Raw genomic sequence first — 14,819 nt, 5'->3', positions numbered from 1 at the left:
TATTGGTTATGTGCATCTAACTAAAATGTGCTTATTAAAAGGTGAAGTCCACCAAAGGTAAGAATTGAAGTTAAATATTAAACAACCTGAAAAACACAAAAAAATATATATTTGGGTGAGCACTTTCTCTACATAGAAGAGTCATCAGAAAAGATAGGAAAATACAAAAAGCCCTGGAAGACAAGTGACACATAAAAATGTTTTCCAAACATAAGTTGTCAACTTTAGAGTTCAGATAAGGCATTCCTACCTCTCCTAATCATCATACAGTGTATAATATATCCACTTCCAAGCAATTTGGATAACTGACTACCTGGTGTTTGTTTCTTTTCTCCAACACTCCTTTCTTTTGCAAAAGGTGCCCAAGAAGTCTAGAGGAACAAAATCTAACACACATCTCACAATTTCATCTCTTGGGGCTCTCAGAGGATCCAGAACTGCAGAACATCCTCTTTGGACTGTTCCTGTCCATGTACCTAGTGGCTGTGCTTGGGAACCTGCTCATCATCCTGGCCATCATCTCAGACTCTCACCTCCATACCCCCATGTACTTCTTCCTCTCCAACCTGTCTTTGGCTGACATTGGTTTCATCTCCACAACAGTCCCAAAAATGATTGTGGACATCCCATTACAGAGTAAGGTAATCTCCTATAAAGGTTGCTTAATACAGATGTCTCTTTTTCTAATTTTTGGGTGTATGGACGACATGCTTCTGACTGTGATGGCTTATGACCGGTTTGTGGCCATCTGTCACCCCCTCCAATACCATGTCATCATGAACCCTCGCCTCTGTGTCTTCTTAGTCATGGTGTCTCTTTGCTTTAGTCTTTTAGAATCCCTACTGCACAATTTGATTGCCTTACATTTTACCTTTTTTGAGGATGTGAACATTTCTAATTTCTTCTGTGAACCTTCTCAACTTTTGCATCTCATCTGTTTTGATAACTTTACCAAAAATATAGTCACATATTTAGTAGGTGTTATTTATGGGTTTCTTCCCCTTTTAGGGATCTTTTTCTCCTACTATAAAATTGTTTCCTCCATTCTGAGAATCCCATCCTCAAGTGGGAAGCATAAAGCCTTCTCCACCTGTGGGTCTCACCTCTCAGTGGTCTGCTTATTTTATGGAACAGCCATTGGCATTTACCTGACATCTTCTATGTCACATTCTCCTAAAAAGATGTCAGCAGCCCAAGTGATGTACACCGTGGTGATCCCAATGCTCAATCCCTTCATCTACAGCCTGAGGAACAAGGACATGAAACATGCCCTGCGAAGGCTGCAGAGCAGAGCAATGTAGTCTTAATGTCTCTTCCCTCCAATTTGTAGCTTGGGTTGGAAAACCCAATCATCTAGACCTGCAAATAATCAGACCATCTAGACCAGCAAATTATGCTTCTTTGCTACATTGTAGATTTATGACTTTTTATTCAATGTTTTATAGTTAAATATTGATTCTTTTGGTCCACTTTTAAATTGCATAAATATTCTTGAATCTGTTTTTTGTTTTGTTTTGTTTTTTGAGACAGGGTCTTGCTATGTAGTTGAGACTGACCTGGAACTCACTATGTAGCCAGGCTGGTCTTGAATTTGTAGCGATCTTCCTGCCTCAGCTTGGCGAGTGCTGGGATTGCAGGTGTGAACCACCATGCCTGGTTTGAATCTGTTTTTAATCATAAATATCATGACTAAAACATTATAAACAGGAAACTTCTATAGTTTTGGAGAAATGACTTTGGCCTCCAGGTGAAATTTTCAATGCTCTTTATAATTAAAATTTGCATCTGTTTTCAAAGTTCAAGTTTATTTTACTTAAAAATTGCACTACCGATATGTATTTAGGTTGGTTATATCCATAAGCCATATCACTGATGCCTAAGTTTGGCTTTTATTGGAATCACCCAGGAAGGATGAAAATATGGACAGTTTTGTATTCTCAGCAGAGATTCTGCTTTTATGCATCAAACTATGAGAGATTTAAAAACTTTAGAGTGGGTTCAGATTCTGGCCCTTAAAGGGATCAAATTCAAAAGAGCAAGTCAGAAATGAATTTATTGTAGTGGATGAGTTGATTTGATTCAAATGTCATGTCCAAGTGCATTGTTCCTCAACATCGTGTCCCTTGTTCTTATTATATATGCTTTTTTATGTTATTATTTTCCTGTTCCATAGATTGCTTATATATTGCAAATATTTATATGGAATCTTTCCATGGATACAAGTTGTGTGGGGTCTCTGTATAACACTGCTCTGTGTTCTTCCCGGTTCTGTTGTTGAACACTTTCACTTATGGTCACTAAATTTTACCACACTGAAAATTCTCTACATTTTATTAATTTCATACCCATGAGTGCTCTGTGTTTTAGAAGATCCCTTCCCATTAATATCTCTGTGACCCTACAATACCCTCTCTGTATTTCTCCTGAGGTTAAACAGTTGGGAACATTCAAATTTCTCCATTATATTAACCAGATTTGTTTGCATTTCTGGAACATTAAGTAATGAACCATACCATGGTGACAAAAAGGAATATTGTCAACTGTCTGTAACTGAAATATTTAAAAATATGCTTAAGAAATAAAATTACTTTTCAATATATAACTGTGTTTAGGTGTCTAACTGAGAAGTCAGTGTTGTTCTTGTTTCCAGTTAATGTATGGCTCTACTGTTGTGTGAGGATTACTGTCAACATTTGATAGTACACTAGCTGAACTTTCGTTTCTTTAAAATTATTTTAAGGTTGCAATTGTCTCTGTGACTAGCCAAAATGAGCTATGATTTTATATTTAATTGATAGCCAATGACTTTATAAGTAGAAAATTACGTTTCATGCCAGACTCTATTCAATGGTAATATTTTTTCTTTTATTCATTTATTTAAATTTTTATTATTGTATGTTTATAACACTAATAGTTACATCTGTATTGGATAATTGGTAAAAGCATATAACATATCTTGATTATTTTCAATTTTTTTACAGACCTCTCCATTCTTCTGCCTCTTCTGTCTTCTAGACACTCTTCCCCATCTCCAAAAATCCTGCCTTCCAATTTCCTATCATTTCCCCTTTATTCTACTATTGTTATTTCTATTTTAACTTTCTTATATAGGAGGCACTATATGATATTTGATTTTCTGTAGAACACATTTTCTACTTGATTAATCACTTTACATATTAATTTATATGGCCTTTCTTTTCCTTTTAATTCATTAAATTTATTGGTACATCCTATGTATACAATATGATGACATTCATCATTGGGAATTTGTACCTTTACATGATATATCTTCATTCATATTTTCCCATTCCCCTGCCCTCCCTTTAATTCCTCTATTATCTCAAGTTTCTTATACATTTTCCATCAAATGATGTGATTTCATCTTTTTATGGCTGAATATCTGCTTCTTTATGTATTTATATGTGGTTGGGCATCTAAAATGTTTCCAGAACAAAACACAGAAAAAACAAAAAACTAGACATGGCCGGGGATTTAGCTTAGTGGTTCTGCTGCCTGCCTCACTAGCAGAAGGTTTGGAGTTTGATCCCTGGTACAAAAACAAAAACAAAAGCAAAAACAAAAAACTAAAGTGTTTCCAGAGCTTAGCTATTTTTAATTATGCTGTTATACCTATGGGTTTGCATGTATGACATTACTATGATATTTGTAACTCTCTGGAGAATATACTCAGGAACAATGTGGCTTTGTTAAATGGACTTTCTATTTTTAGTTGTTTCAGGAGTCTACCTACTGATTTCCACAATGATTGTACAAGACTGCTTTTCTCCCAACAATGTTGTAGTGTTTATTTTTCCTCATGTCCTCATACTGTTTGTATCCTTCTTTTCAGTTTTAAAAAATTGGTATATAGTATTACAGCCCTGTGTAGACTAGGCAAATGGTCTACCACTGAGCTAAAGCCCCAGGCTTTTGTAACATATTGTAAAATCCATAATGCAATGCTTCTTGCTTTCTTTATCAAGCCTGCTTTGAAGCTTTTATCCCTTCCTAAAATTTTAGTATTTTTGAAATTTTCTGTGGAGTTTATCATTAATTTTTTGATGGAAACTGAATAGGATCCATCAATCAACATTAGTAGGTATTCACTCTGGCAATTTTAATTCTTCTGATCCATGAGTTGGTAATATCCTTCTACTTTTTTGTTACTTCAATTGCTTTCATCAATGTTTTGTAGTTATCAATGTACAGATATTCTACTTTCTTGGTTAAAATATTTCTGTGATTTTTTTATAACTATTATAAATGGAATTGTTTTCTTGATTTCAGTTTCTTTCACATGGTTGGTGTTTAGACAAATACTGATGTGGGAATAATGATTTGTGTGTCTAGTAACTTTATTTCATTCATTATTTATAACAGGTTTGGGTTACTTATTCGGATTTTCTGCATAAAAGAACATGTAATCTACATAGAAGTACTATTTAGCTTCAGTCAATCTAATTTAGATGGATGCTATTTTTTTCTATTCATAAACCTCTTCCTGGGACTTTTACTACGATTTTGGTTAGTGATGATAAGAATAGACATACATGTCTTGTTCCAGATTTTAGGTAGAACACTGTGGATTTCATCCAGCCAAGTGTTGTATGCTGATATTTATGGGTAGATCATATATCAATTCTTAGGTCTCTTGTGTTGGGTTGTATTTCTTCAGTTTTTATATTTTTAATTTTAAATTATATTAGTGTTAGTTTTCAATATATACTGATTATCTTCCTCTTGGGGAGTTGCTGTACATGTATAATAACATCTCCATTAGTTTCTCATCCCTTTGCCCTTCCTTCCCTGCCACTTCTGTCCATTTCTTGGTACTCTTCTCATTTGAAAAAGATCTATGTCATTATTTCTTCCTATCTTCCTTTGATTTTGCTCTTTGTTTATATTTTGGAAGTTTCATATAAGATAGACCATGTGACACCTAAGTTTGAATGTCTGATTTATTTCACTTAACATTATGATTTAAGGTGCATCCATTTTCCTACAAATGATCCATGTTCATCTTTCTTCATGGCTGAGTATTATGTCATTGTATATAACTAGACATTTTCTTTATACACTCAAAAACATAAAGGCCATTTTTAAGATTAACTCATGAATTGTGGGACACATTTATTCAAGATCTATGCTTTGCAAAACTTTTATCATAACGAATGCTAAATCTTGTCCAAAAGTTTTGCTGCTACTGATGTGATAACATTTATTTGTCTTTTATTTTGTTATTGTGATACATTATATTTGTTGCATTTCAGTATGACACATCTTGCATTCTTGGGATGGATCTGACTAGATCATGTTCAATGATATTTTTATATGTTATGAAATTTAGTTTGCTCATATCATGTGGAGGATTTTTACATCTATGCGTATGAGGGGTATTGTCCTGTAAATTATTTCTAGTTGCTGTTCTGCTTTGGTGTTAGGGAAATTCTGGATTCATAAGATCAACTTAAAATTACTCATTATATCTCATGTTTCTTCAATAGTTGAGATGATTTACATTTTAGAATTTTTCTTACATGTTTGGGAAAATTAAGCAATGAAACCATGAGTACTTTTTTTTCTTTTTGGCAGAAGAATTATTAAGTCTATTTTTTCATATTACTCTTCTGCTCAAATTTTTATTTCTTCACAATTCACAGGTCCAGAAATTTGCTCATTTCTTCAATTTTATTCAATTTGTTGATAAATGCCTTAGAAATAGTACTGAACAGTGCTTTGTACTTCTGTGGTATTAGTGATTTTTTTTTCTTTTTATATTTTTTTCATTGAGTTTATTGGCACTTTTTCAGTATACAGTACAGTTACATTTATCATTGGGATCATGTACCTTTACATGACAGATCTTGGTTCTCAATTTTTCCCCATATCACTACCCTCCCTTATTTTCATTCCCCTACCCGTTTCACTTTCCTACACCTTTAGCTCTTTTATTCCTATTTCCCACTGTCAGTTATTCAATTTGGATCTTATTTACACTTTTAGCTTTTCACACCAGAGAAACTATTTGGTATTTACACATGTGTTCCTTATTTATTTTACTCAAGAATAAGGCCTCAATATGCATCCATTTTCCTATGAATGACTCTGGTCTTTCATTTTTTGTGGCTGAGTAGTATTCAATTTTATAGAAAAACCACATCTTCTTTATCCAGTCTCCACCTGATGGTCAATTGGGCTTCCCAACTTTGGTTTCCAAGTTTTACCTATTACAAACTGTGCCACTATAAACATGAGTGTTTATATATCACTGTAGTATGATTATTTTAATTCTTTTGGAAAGATACCCAGCAGAAGGATAACTAGGTCAAATGTAACCTCTATCCCTAGTTCTTTGAGATATCTCCATATTGATTTCCACAGTGGTTGCACCAGTCTGCACTCCCACAAACAATGGAGAAGGTTTCCTTTCTCTCCACAATGCTGCTAACATTTTTATTTGTTGATTTCTCAATAGCAGCCATTCTTTCTGGCATGGGGTGGAATCTCAGTGCTGTTTTCATCTGCATCTTTTGAATGACCATTGATGTGGAACATTTTTTTAATTTATTTATTTGCCACATTTATTTCTTTGTCTGAGAAATGTCTGTTCACTTCAGATGCCCATTTTTGAATTGGATCTTTATATTTGGGGGGCCTGATTTTTTTTGAGTTCTTTATATATTCTACATAATAGTCCTTTGTCTGAGGAATAGCTGGCAAACATATTTCACACATTGTAGGTTCTCTCTTAGCTCTGTTGGGGTATCTTTCACAGTGCAGAAGCTTTTTAATAAGATGAGATTCCCGTTGATTCTTTATGCTAGTTCTTGTGCTACTGAGGATTTGTTCATAAAATCTTTTCCTATGCCAATGTCTTTGAGAGTTCTTCCTATATTGTCTTCCAGCAATTTTGCTGTTTCTGTTTTAATATTTAGATAGTTAATCCACTTGGATTTTAGCTTATTGCATGGTGAAAGATATGGGTCTAGTTGTAATCTTTGGCAGTTTGAAATCCAGGTTTTCTAACACAATTAAAGAGGCTATCTTTCCTTCAGTGAGGATGGTTGGCTCCTTTGTCAAAATGAGGTATCTAAGTACATCTGGAGTTGTTTCTAAATTTTCCAATCTATTCCACTAGTTCTCAGGTCTTTTCATTTGCCAGTATCCTGCCATTCTTGTCAAAGTGGCTTTGTACTATAGTTTGGGATTGTGATAGCCACTGTCATGTCTCTGTTGCCTAGAACTGATTTTGCTACTCTTGGTTTCTTCTACTTCCAAATGGATTTTTTGATTATTTTCTCTTGTTCTATGAAATATCCTGTTGGAATTTCAATAGGGATTGCACTGAATCTGTATAGCAGTTTTGGCATTGTGGTCATATTCACTATGTTGATTATTCCTACCCAGGAGCATGAGATATCTTTCCATTTTTCTTATATCCTCTTCAAATTCATTTTTCAGAGTGCTGTAGTTTTCAATGTAGAGGTCTTTTGCTTATTTTGTTAGACTGGTTCCTATAGACTTCATTTTTTGGGATGGTATTAAAAAAGGAGAATTGTTTCCCTACTTTCTCTCTCAGTGAGTGTGTTATTTTTCTACAAAAAGGCTATTGATTTTGGAGTGTTGACCTTTTATCCAGCTACTCTACTGAATCTGTCAATTAAATCCAGAAAACTTTTGGCAAAGTTTTTTGGGTATTCTACGTAGCATATGATATCATCAGCAAATAATGAGAGGTTAACTTCTTCCCTTCCTATCTTTATTACTTTAATTTCTTTCTCCTGTCTAATTGCTGTGGCTAATGTTTCCAGAACTATATTGAACAGGAGTGGGCATCCTTGTCTCATTCCTTATTTTAACATGAATGCTTTAATTTTTTTGTCCATTTTATATGATGTTGGCTTTTGGTTTTCCATAGATAACCTTTATCAAGTTGAGATAAAGAACCTCTATTCCAATTTTTTGCAGGGTTTTTATCAAGAATGGGTGTTAAATTTTGTCAAATGCTTTTTCTGCACCTATTGCGATGATTATATGTTTTTTTTCCTTGACTCTTTCAATATAGTGTATTACATTTATTGACTTGTATGTTGAACCATCCTCGCATCTCTGGAATAAATCCAACTTGGTCAGGATGCATGATCTTCTTGATGATCCTCTATATTCTGTTTGCTAGTATCATATTAAGGATTTTTGCATCTATATTCATTAAGGAGATTGGCCTGTAGTTCTCTTTTTGGTTGGTTCTTTCCCTGGTTTGGGAATCAAAGTAACACTGCTTCCAGGATTGAATTAGGCAGTATTGCTTCCTTTTCAATTTCCTTCCATTTTAAAGTGCAGTGGCAGTAGTTTTTCTCTAAATGCCTTGTAGAATTAAGCAGTGAATCCATCAGGATCTGGGGATTTTTTTACCATTGGTAAACTTTTAATTATATTTTCAATTTCACTAATTGTAATTGGGGTGTTTAAAATATTTTTATCTTTTTTGTTCAACTTTGGCAATTCATGTGTCTAGAAATATGTCCATTTCTTTAGGTTTTTCCATTTTATTAGAGTACAGGTTCTTGAAGTAGGTATTGATGATCCTCTGAATTTCTGCTGGATCTGTTGTGACTTCACATTTTTCCATTCCTAATTGCATGAATCTGAGCCTTTTCTTTCCTTTTTTGACAAGGGTAGATAAGGATTTATTGATTTTCTTTATTCTGCTGAAAAACCTATTCATTGTTTTTTTTGTATCATTTTCTTAGTTTCCATTGCATTAATTTCTGCTCTAATCTTTATAATTTCCTCTCTTGTACAAGCTTTGGGTTTTTCTTCCTCTTCTTTGTCTAGGAGTCTAAGATTCATCATTAGGTTGTTTATTTGAGCTCACTCTGTTTTCCTAGGGTTGGCACTCACTGCTATGAATTTTTCATGTAGAAATGCTTTCCACTGTGTCCCATAAATTCCTGTATGTTGTATTGTCATTATCATTTATTTGTAAAAACTGTCCAGTTTCTTATTTAATTTCCTCTGTGACCCATTGATTGTTCAGGAGAGTGCTGTTCATTTTCCATGTGTTTGTGAAATTCCTATGTATTCTTATGTTATTGATATCCAGCTTGATTGAACTATGATCTGATAATATACAAGGGGTTACTTTGATTCCTTTGCATTTATTCAGACCTGTTCTTTGACCTATTATGTGATACATCTTGGAGAATGACCCATGTGCAGCTACAAAGAATACGTATTCTGATTTTGTTGGGTGGAACACTCTATAGACGTCTATTAAGTCCATATGTTCAAAAGCTTGGTTCAGTTCTAGTTTTTGGTTGATAATTTTTTGCTTAGATGATCTGTCTATTTGTGATCATGGGTGTTTAGGTTACCAACTACAATTATGTTTGTGCTTATTTGGTTTTTCGTGTTAATATTTGTTTTCTATAGTGGGGGGCATTAATATTTGATGCATATATATTTATGATTGTCATCTCTTCCTCTTGAATTGTTCCCTTTACAAGGATGTAGTGGACTTCTTTGTATCTCTCAATCAGTTTTAGTTTGAAATTTACTTTGTCTGTGAATAAGATAGTGACCCCTGTTTTTTTCTGGGCATGGAGAACTGTTTTCCATCCTTTCACTTTCAGTCTATGGATTTCTTTTTGCACTATGTGTGTTTCTTGTATATAACATATTGGTGGATATTGCTTCTTAATCCATTCTGCCAGTCTATTTCTCTTGATTGGTGAATTGAGACCATTGATACTGATAGTTATAATTAATATGTTCTGACTTATTATTGTCATGTTACTGTCCTTTTGTTGACTCTTTTTAGTATTTCCTCCTCTCCCTTTTGTTTCTTGCCTTGCCCATTTGATTTGCTTTATTGGGCCTCATGATGTTGTAAACTTCATTTTTTTTCTAGGATATTGTTTAGAATTGCTCATAGTGCTAGTTTGGTATTCATGTAGTTTCTCAGGTATTCTTTGTCATGAAAGTATCCTATATCTCCATCCATTTTGAAAGAGAGTTTTGCAGGATACATCAGTCTAGGTTGGAAGTTGTTTTCTTTTAGGACTTGAAATACCTCACTCCAGGCTTTTCTTGACCCGAGGGATTGTGTTGAAAAGTCTGCTGTGATTCTGATGGGCTTTCCTTTGCATGTGATTTGTTTCTTTTCTCTTACTGCTTGTAGTATTTTATTCTTCTGTTGGGTTTCTGGGATCTTGATTATTATATGTCTAGGTGTAGATTTTTTTTATCATGACTAGTTGGAGTCCTATATGCCTCAATTATCTGTATGTCAAATTCATCTCCTCTGGGACATTTTCTGTCATGAAATCTGTGAACAGCTTTTATAAGTCATTTGTATTTTCTTCTGCTACTTCATGAATTCCCATACGTGTTATGCTATTCTTTTTGGAATCATCTAGGAGTTGTTGGATTGATTTCTCATGATCCCTTGCTCATTTTAGGAAATCTCTCTTTTCATGGCCACTGATGACAATCTTATCTTCTGTATCTGAAATTCTATATTCACGTTCATTTATCCTGCTGTGAAAACTTTCAATAGAATTGTTAATGTCCTGGAAATCTGTTTGAATCTGTTTCATGGATTCCATGTCTTTCCCGTCTTGGGCATTTATGGTTTCCATTTCTTTCTTATGCTTAGCCTTCATGGCTTCTATCATGGTCCTGAGATAATCTATTTTTTGTCTGTTTCTGTTCCAGAGTCTCAAATCATGACTTTCATTTTGCTCACCATATCTATGATTATCTGGGGAATTATTTCTATTTTGAATTTTTCTAGAGCCTGATTGATCTGTTTTGTTACTTCCTGTAGTATGAGTTCAGGGTGTTCTGGTGGTTCACTGTCAGACTTTTCAACCTCATTTGCCCTAGAGTTTGCCATTGGTGAACTGGAAGTCTATCTTTGTGTCTTTCTTAAGTGATTCCTCATTCTTATTTTTGTTGTTAGGTTTTTCTTGGTTTAATTCCTGGGTTATTACTGAAATGTTCCTGATATAATTGCACTTTAGTCTTCGAGGCTCTAATGACACATAGACATTCTCATTTTCATAATATCAGAAAGGAAAACTCATTAAATCAATCACAACCATTTATCCCAATTGATACAATCAGCAGCACAATAGAATCAAGAAAAACTTGCAAATTGACCACTTGTGGTAGTCATAAATCTATCACCTTTAAACCATGTGAATTAAATCAAATGAAGAAGCAACCCAAAATACGTTTACAGTGAATAACCTCTTCAATATAGCATCTTTACCCTTTAGGATGGGAGCTTAGAAAGAGTTAGGATGAGAGGAGTAGATAGGTAAAAGTATTGGAGAAAATTTCAAGCCGAGCCAGAGGACACAGAATGACCACACAAACTTTAGGAAACCGTTGAAGACAAAAGGGAAAGAGTGCAAAAATAAGGACAAGAATATAACAACTTAACAGTAACAGGGGCTCACTTTCCTTTGAAACTATTGACCCTTGAGTGAAGGAAAAAGAGAGAAGAAAAGAAAGAAGAAACAATACAAGAAGAAATCTGAATTAGGGCAGGAGAAGGAATAGAAAGGGAGACAAAGAATAATATGGGGGAGCAAGAGACTGAGTGGGAGAAAGAAAAGAACAACAACAAAAAATGAATTTGCAGAGGGGTATGAGGAAAAGAATGAACAAAATAATTTGAAAGACCTCTTTCAGACTATATCTCTGTTGTCACAATAGACAATGTGCACAGCCATGTGCAGAACTAAGTTCTTTAGTCTGAACTAGCTGATGGCTGACCCCTGAGATTCAGGCTGAATTTGGGCTACAAGCCCCAAATTGAGCTCTCTGACCTACTGCAGTGTTGAACTCTACAAGGTTCTACCACAGGGTCCCTCTGCCCTTTCTCTGAAGATATTCAAAGTTCTGATGGAATATGGTGATCTGTCCAACTTACCAATTATGGAGATCTGATGTGACTTTTTTGCAGCTGTTCACTTCTGTTCTATCTTCTGCAGCTCAGAGAAATGAACTTTATGACCACCTGTGATTTTGTAAAGTGGATCCAAGTAATGGCACAATTAGGAGGCCTGAGAGTGTGTGGGGTGGTGCCTGTGTGGATATTTCAGAGACACCCACACAGCCAACCATTCCTCACCTGTTGGCATGAAGCAGGCCAAGAGAGAACAGGATCCCTGCATAGTTGCAGTCCTGGACCTCCATCTTCCACCTTCTGCTGGATTCTTATGGTTTCTTTTTTAACTGATCCCCAATTTCATCACACTTTGATGTGACAATACACAGGGGATAACTTCAATTCCTTTGCACTCACCTAAGTTGCATGAGCAAGTATGCAGTCTATGTTGGATAACAACTCATGTGTAGTTGAAAAGAATGTGTATTCTGATTTTGTGGAGTGGAACACACTAAACATCTGTTAAGTTCATTTATTCAAGAATTTGAATGAGTTCTACTATTTCATTGTTTATTTTTTGGCTAGATGATTTATCTGTTTGTGATAGTGGGGTACTGAGGTTGCCTTTACTATTGTATTACTACTTATTAGATTTCTCATGTCCATTAGTATTTGTTTTATGTTGCTTTGCACCCTAATTTTTGGTGCATATATATTTATGATTGTCATCTCTTACTCTTGGATTGTTCCCTTTACATGGATGTAGTGTCCTTCTTTGTCTCTCTTAAACAGTGCTGGTTTGAAATCCATTTTATCTGCAAAGGGTATAGCTACTTCTGCTTTTTTCCAGGCTCCTGTTACATGCAGTATTATTTTCCACCCTTTAACTTTCAGCCTCTGAGTTTCCTTTTGACTTAAGTGTCTTTATTCTGTGCAGCATACAGTTGGATCATGTTTCTTGATCCATTCTCAAATTTATTTCTTTTGATTGTTGAATTGAGGTCATTACTATTGATGGTTATAACCAATACATATTTTTATCTTCATTAAATTTATTGGTACATTTTAGGTATACAATATAGTTACATTCATTGAAGAAATCAGAACTCTCAATGAGGGTTCTTGCATCCTCAAAAGAACCAACGCTGAAAAGTAAAATCATGGTCACTAGAGGCTGGAAAGTGATAGGAGGAGGAAGGGCCTGTGGGGCAAGTACCAAAATCCATTTAAATGGGAGAACATATTCCAGTGTTCTACAGCACAGGAGGATGACAATAGCTTATTAAAATTAACTTGGCATGTTATTAAAACTTTGAGAGGAGTTTGAATATTTCAGTCACAAAGAACTGAAAACATTTAAAGAACTGGTAATGCTAATTACCCCAATCCGATCATTACATGCTGTATACATGTGCGAAATTATCACTGTGTGTGCTGCAGATTTAGCTCAGTGGTGTCACGCCTGCCTGGCAAGCACAAGGTCCTCAGTTGGATCCCCAGTGAAAAAAAAATACACTTAATGTCCCATAAATATGTAGTTATTATATCAAATAATTTATAATGTAAAAGCTAATTAGTTAAAGTTTTTCTTTTGCCTCTGAGTTAAACCTTTGTGCTTCAGGGCCCTGCCATCTAGCTACACCAGCTGCTTGACTTGATGAGGAAGAAGCAGTGTTTTCTGAGTCCATACAGCAACTGATCTCTCCCACAACATTCGCTGGCCTAGTCTTCCTTGCTGGAGCATAACCAAGGAGTAATGATCTGTCATTGCATGTCCCCTGCCTGATAAGCAATAGAGTTGTACTGTGTTCTCAGAGCTGGCAGTAAGACAGATGGAGACATTGACCTACTGAGGCAGAAAATCATGAGAAGACACACACACCCCACTGGACAGGGAGCGGTAAACTGAAAGTCTGGAGGACACGGGTTGATTATTTACAGTTGTGTGGATATGAAAGCTCAATGTGCACAGCTCATAATTAGAGAAATTGGTTCACAGTATCAAAGTCTCTAAGGACTTGTTAACACTGATGGAACAAGAACACAGAAAAAGTCAGCTCCCTTTGTAATGTCTACTTCTCAAGAGGCTACTCAGCTATATTCCTCTCTTGAGATTTTCATTTTTCATACTTTTTTCATAACCAGAGGTTCACACATACTAGGTAAATGCCCCACTGGTGAGCTGTACAAACATTTTTAAAATTTTATAATTATATAAAAAAATCTCTGTGAGTTGCCCAGGCTGGCCTCAAAATTGCAATCCTCCTGGATTACCCTACCAAGCAGCTGGGAAGGCAAACACACAAACACTAACTTTATTTTTATTAACATGTTTAACTGTACATATATTTCTGAGGTTTAATGTGATACTTCAGTACATGCATACAGTGTGTATAGATTCAACTCACTCTGAAATATTTCCAATCAAGAATGCATGGATAAAAATGTGGTAATCACAATGAAATGCCACTTAGCATTAAAGGAGAGTGGAATCATGTCATTTGTGGAAAATTTGATGGAACTTGCAATTATAATGTTAAGTGAAATAGTCAGAAATTATATGGATTTAATTGTGTGAAAAATCTGAATCATAAATAGATAAATAAAAGATAAAACAAAAGCGAGGGGGCAGGAAACAAAAAAATTAAGGATTTTTTGAGATATGGAAAAGCAACAAGAGAATTAGCATGGTAGGGAGGAAGGATAAAGGCATCAAAATAATCAATATATCTAATTTCTATGCCAATTCTCCCAAAACAAATATGACTATCATGAATTGTAAACATATGCTAATAAATGTAACTGTAGAAGATCCCAATAATGAATATAACTGCACTGTATACCTGAAATGTACCAATAAACTCAATGAGGAAAAAAATAAAAGAAAATATGTGTTTAACATCAATAAAAGCTTTAAAAT

General features: G+C 34.8%; 1 protein-coding gene across 1 annotated transcript; it reads left to right on the top strand.

Moving 5' to 3' along the window:
• Window positions 1-326: 326 nt before the first annotated feature.
• On the top strand, window positions 327-1,301 carry LOC104857417 (olfactory receptor 7E24). Its single transcript, XM_010617281.2, has one exon. The coding sequence runs from the start codon at window positions 471-473 to the stop codon at window positions 1,299-1,301; it is 831 nt and encodes a 276-aa protein (XP_010615583.1). The 5' UTR covers window positions 327-470.
• Window positions 1,302-14,819: the final 13,518 nt, after the last annotated feature.

Source organism: Fukomys damarensis, unplaced genomic scaffold (assembly GCF_012274545.1).
Source record: "Fukomys damarensis isolate Sample0158 unplaced genomic scaffold, DMR_v1.0_HiC HiC_scaffold_37, whole genome shotgun sequence".
NCBI lineage: Eukaryota > Metazoa > Chordata > Mammalia > Rodentia > Bathyergidae > Fukomys > Fukomys damarensis.
This window is presented reverse-complemented; position numbering and strand designations above follow the sequence as displayed.

What these genes read in the sequence shown, in the direction of transcription:
- LOC104857417 (XM_010617281.2), top strand. Translation starts at nt 471, where the DNA reads ATGTACCTAGTGGCTGTGCTTGGGAACCTGCTCATCATCCTGGCCATC.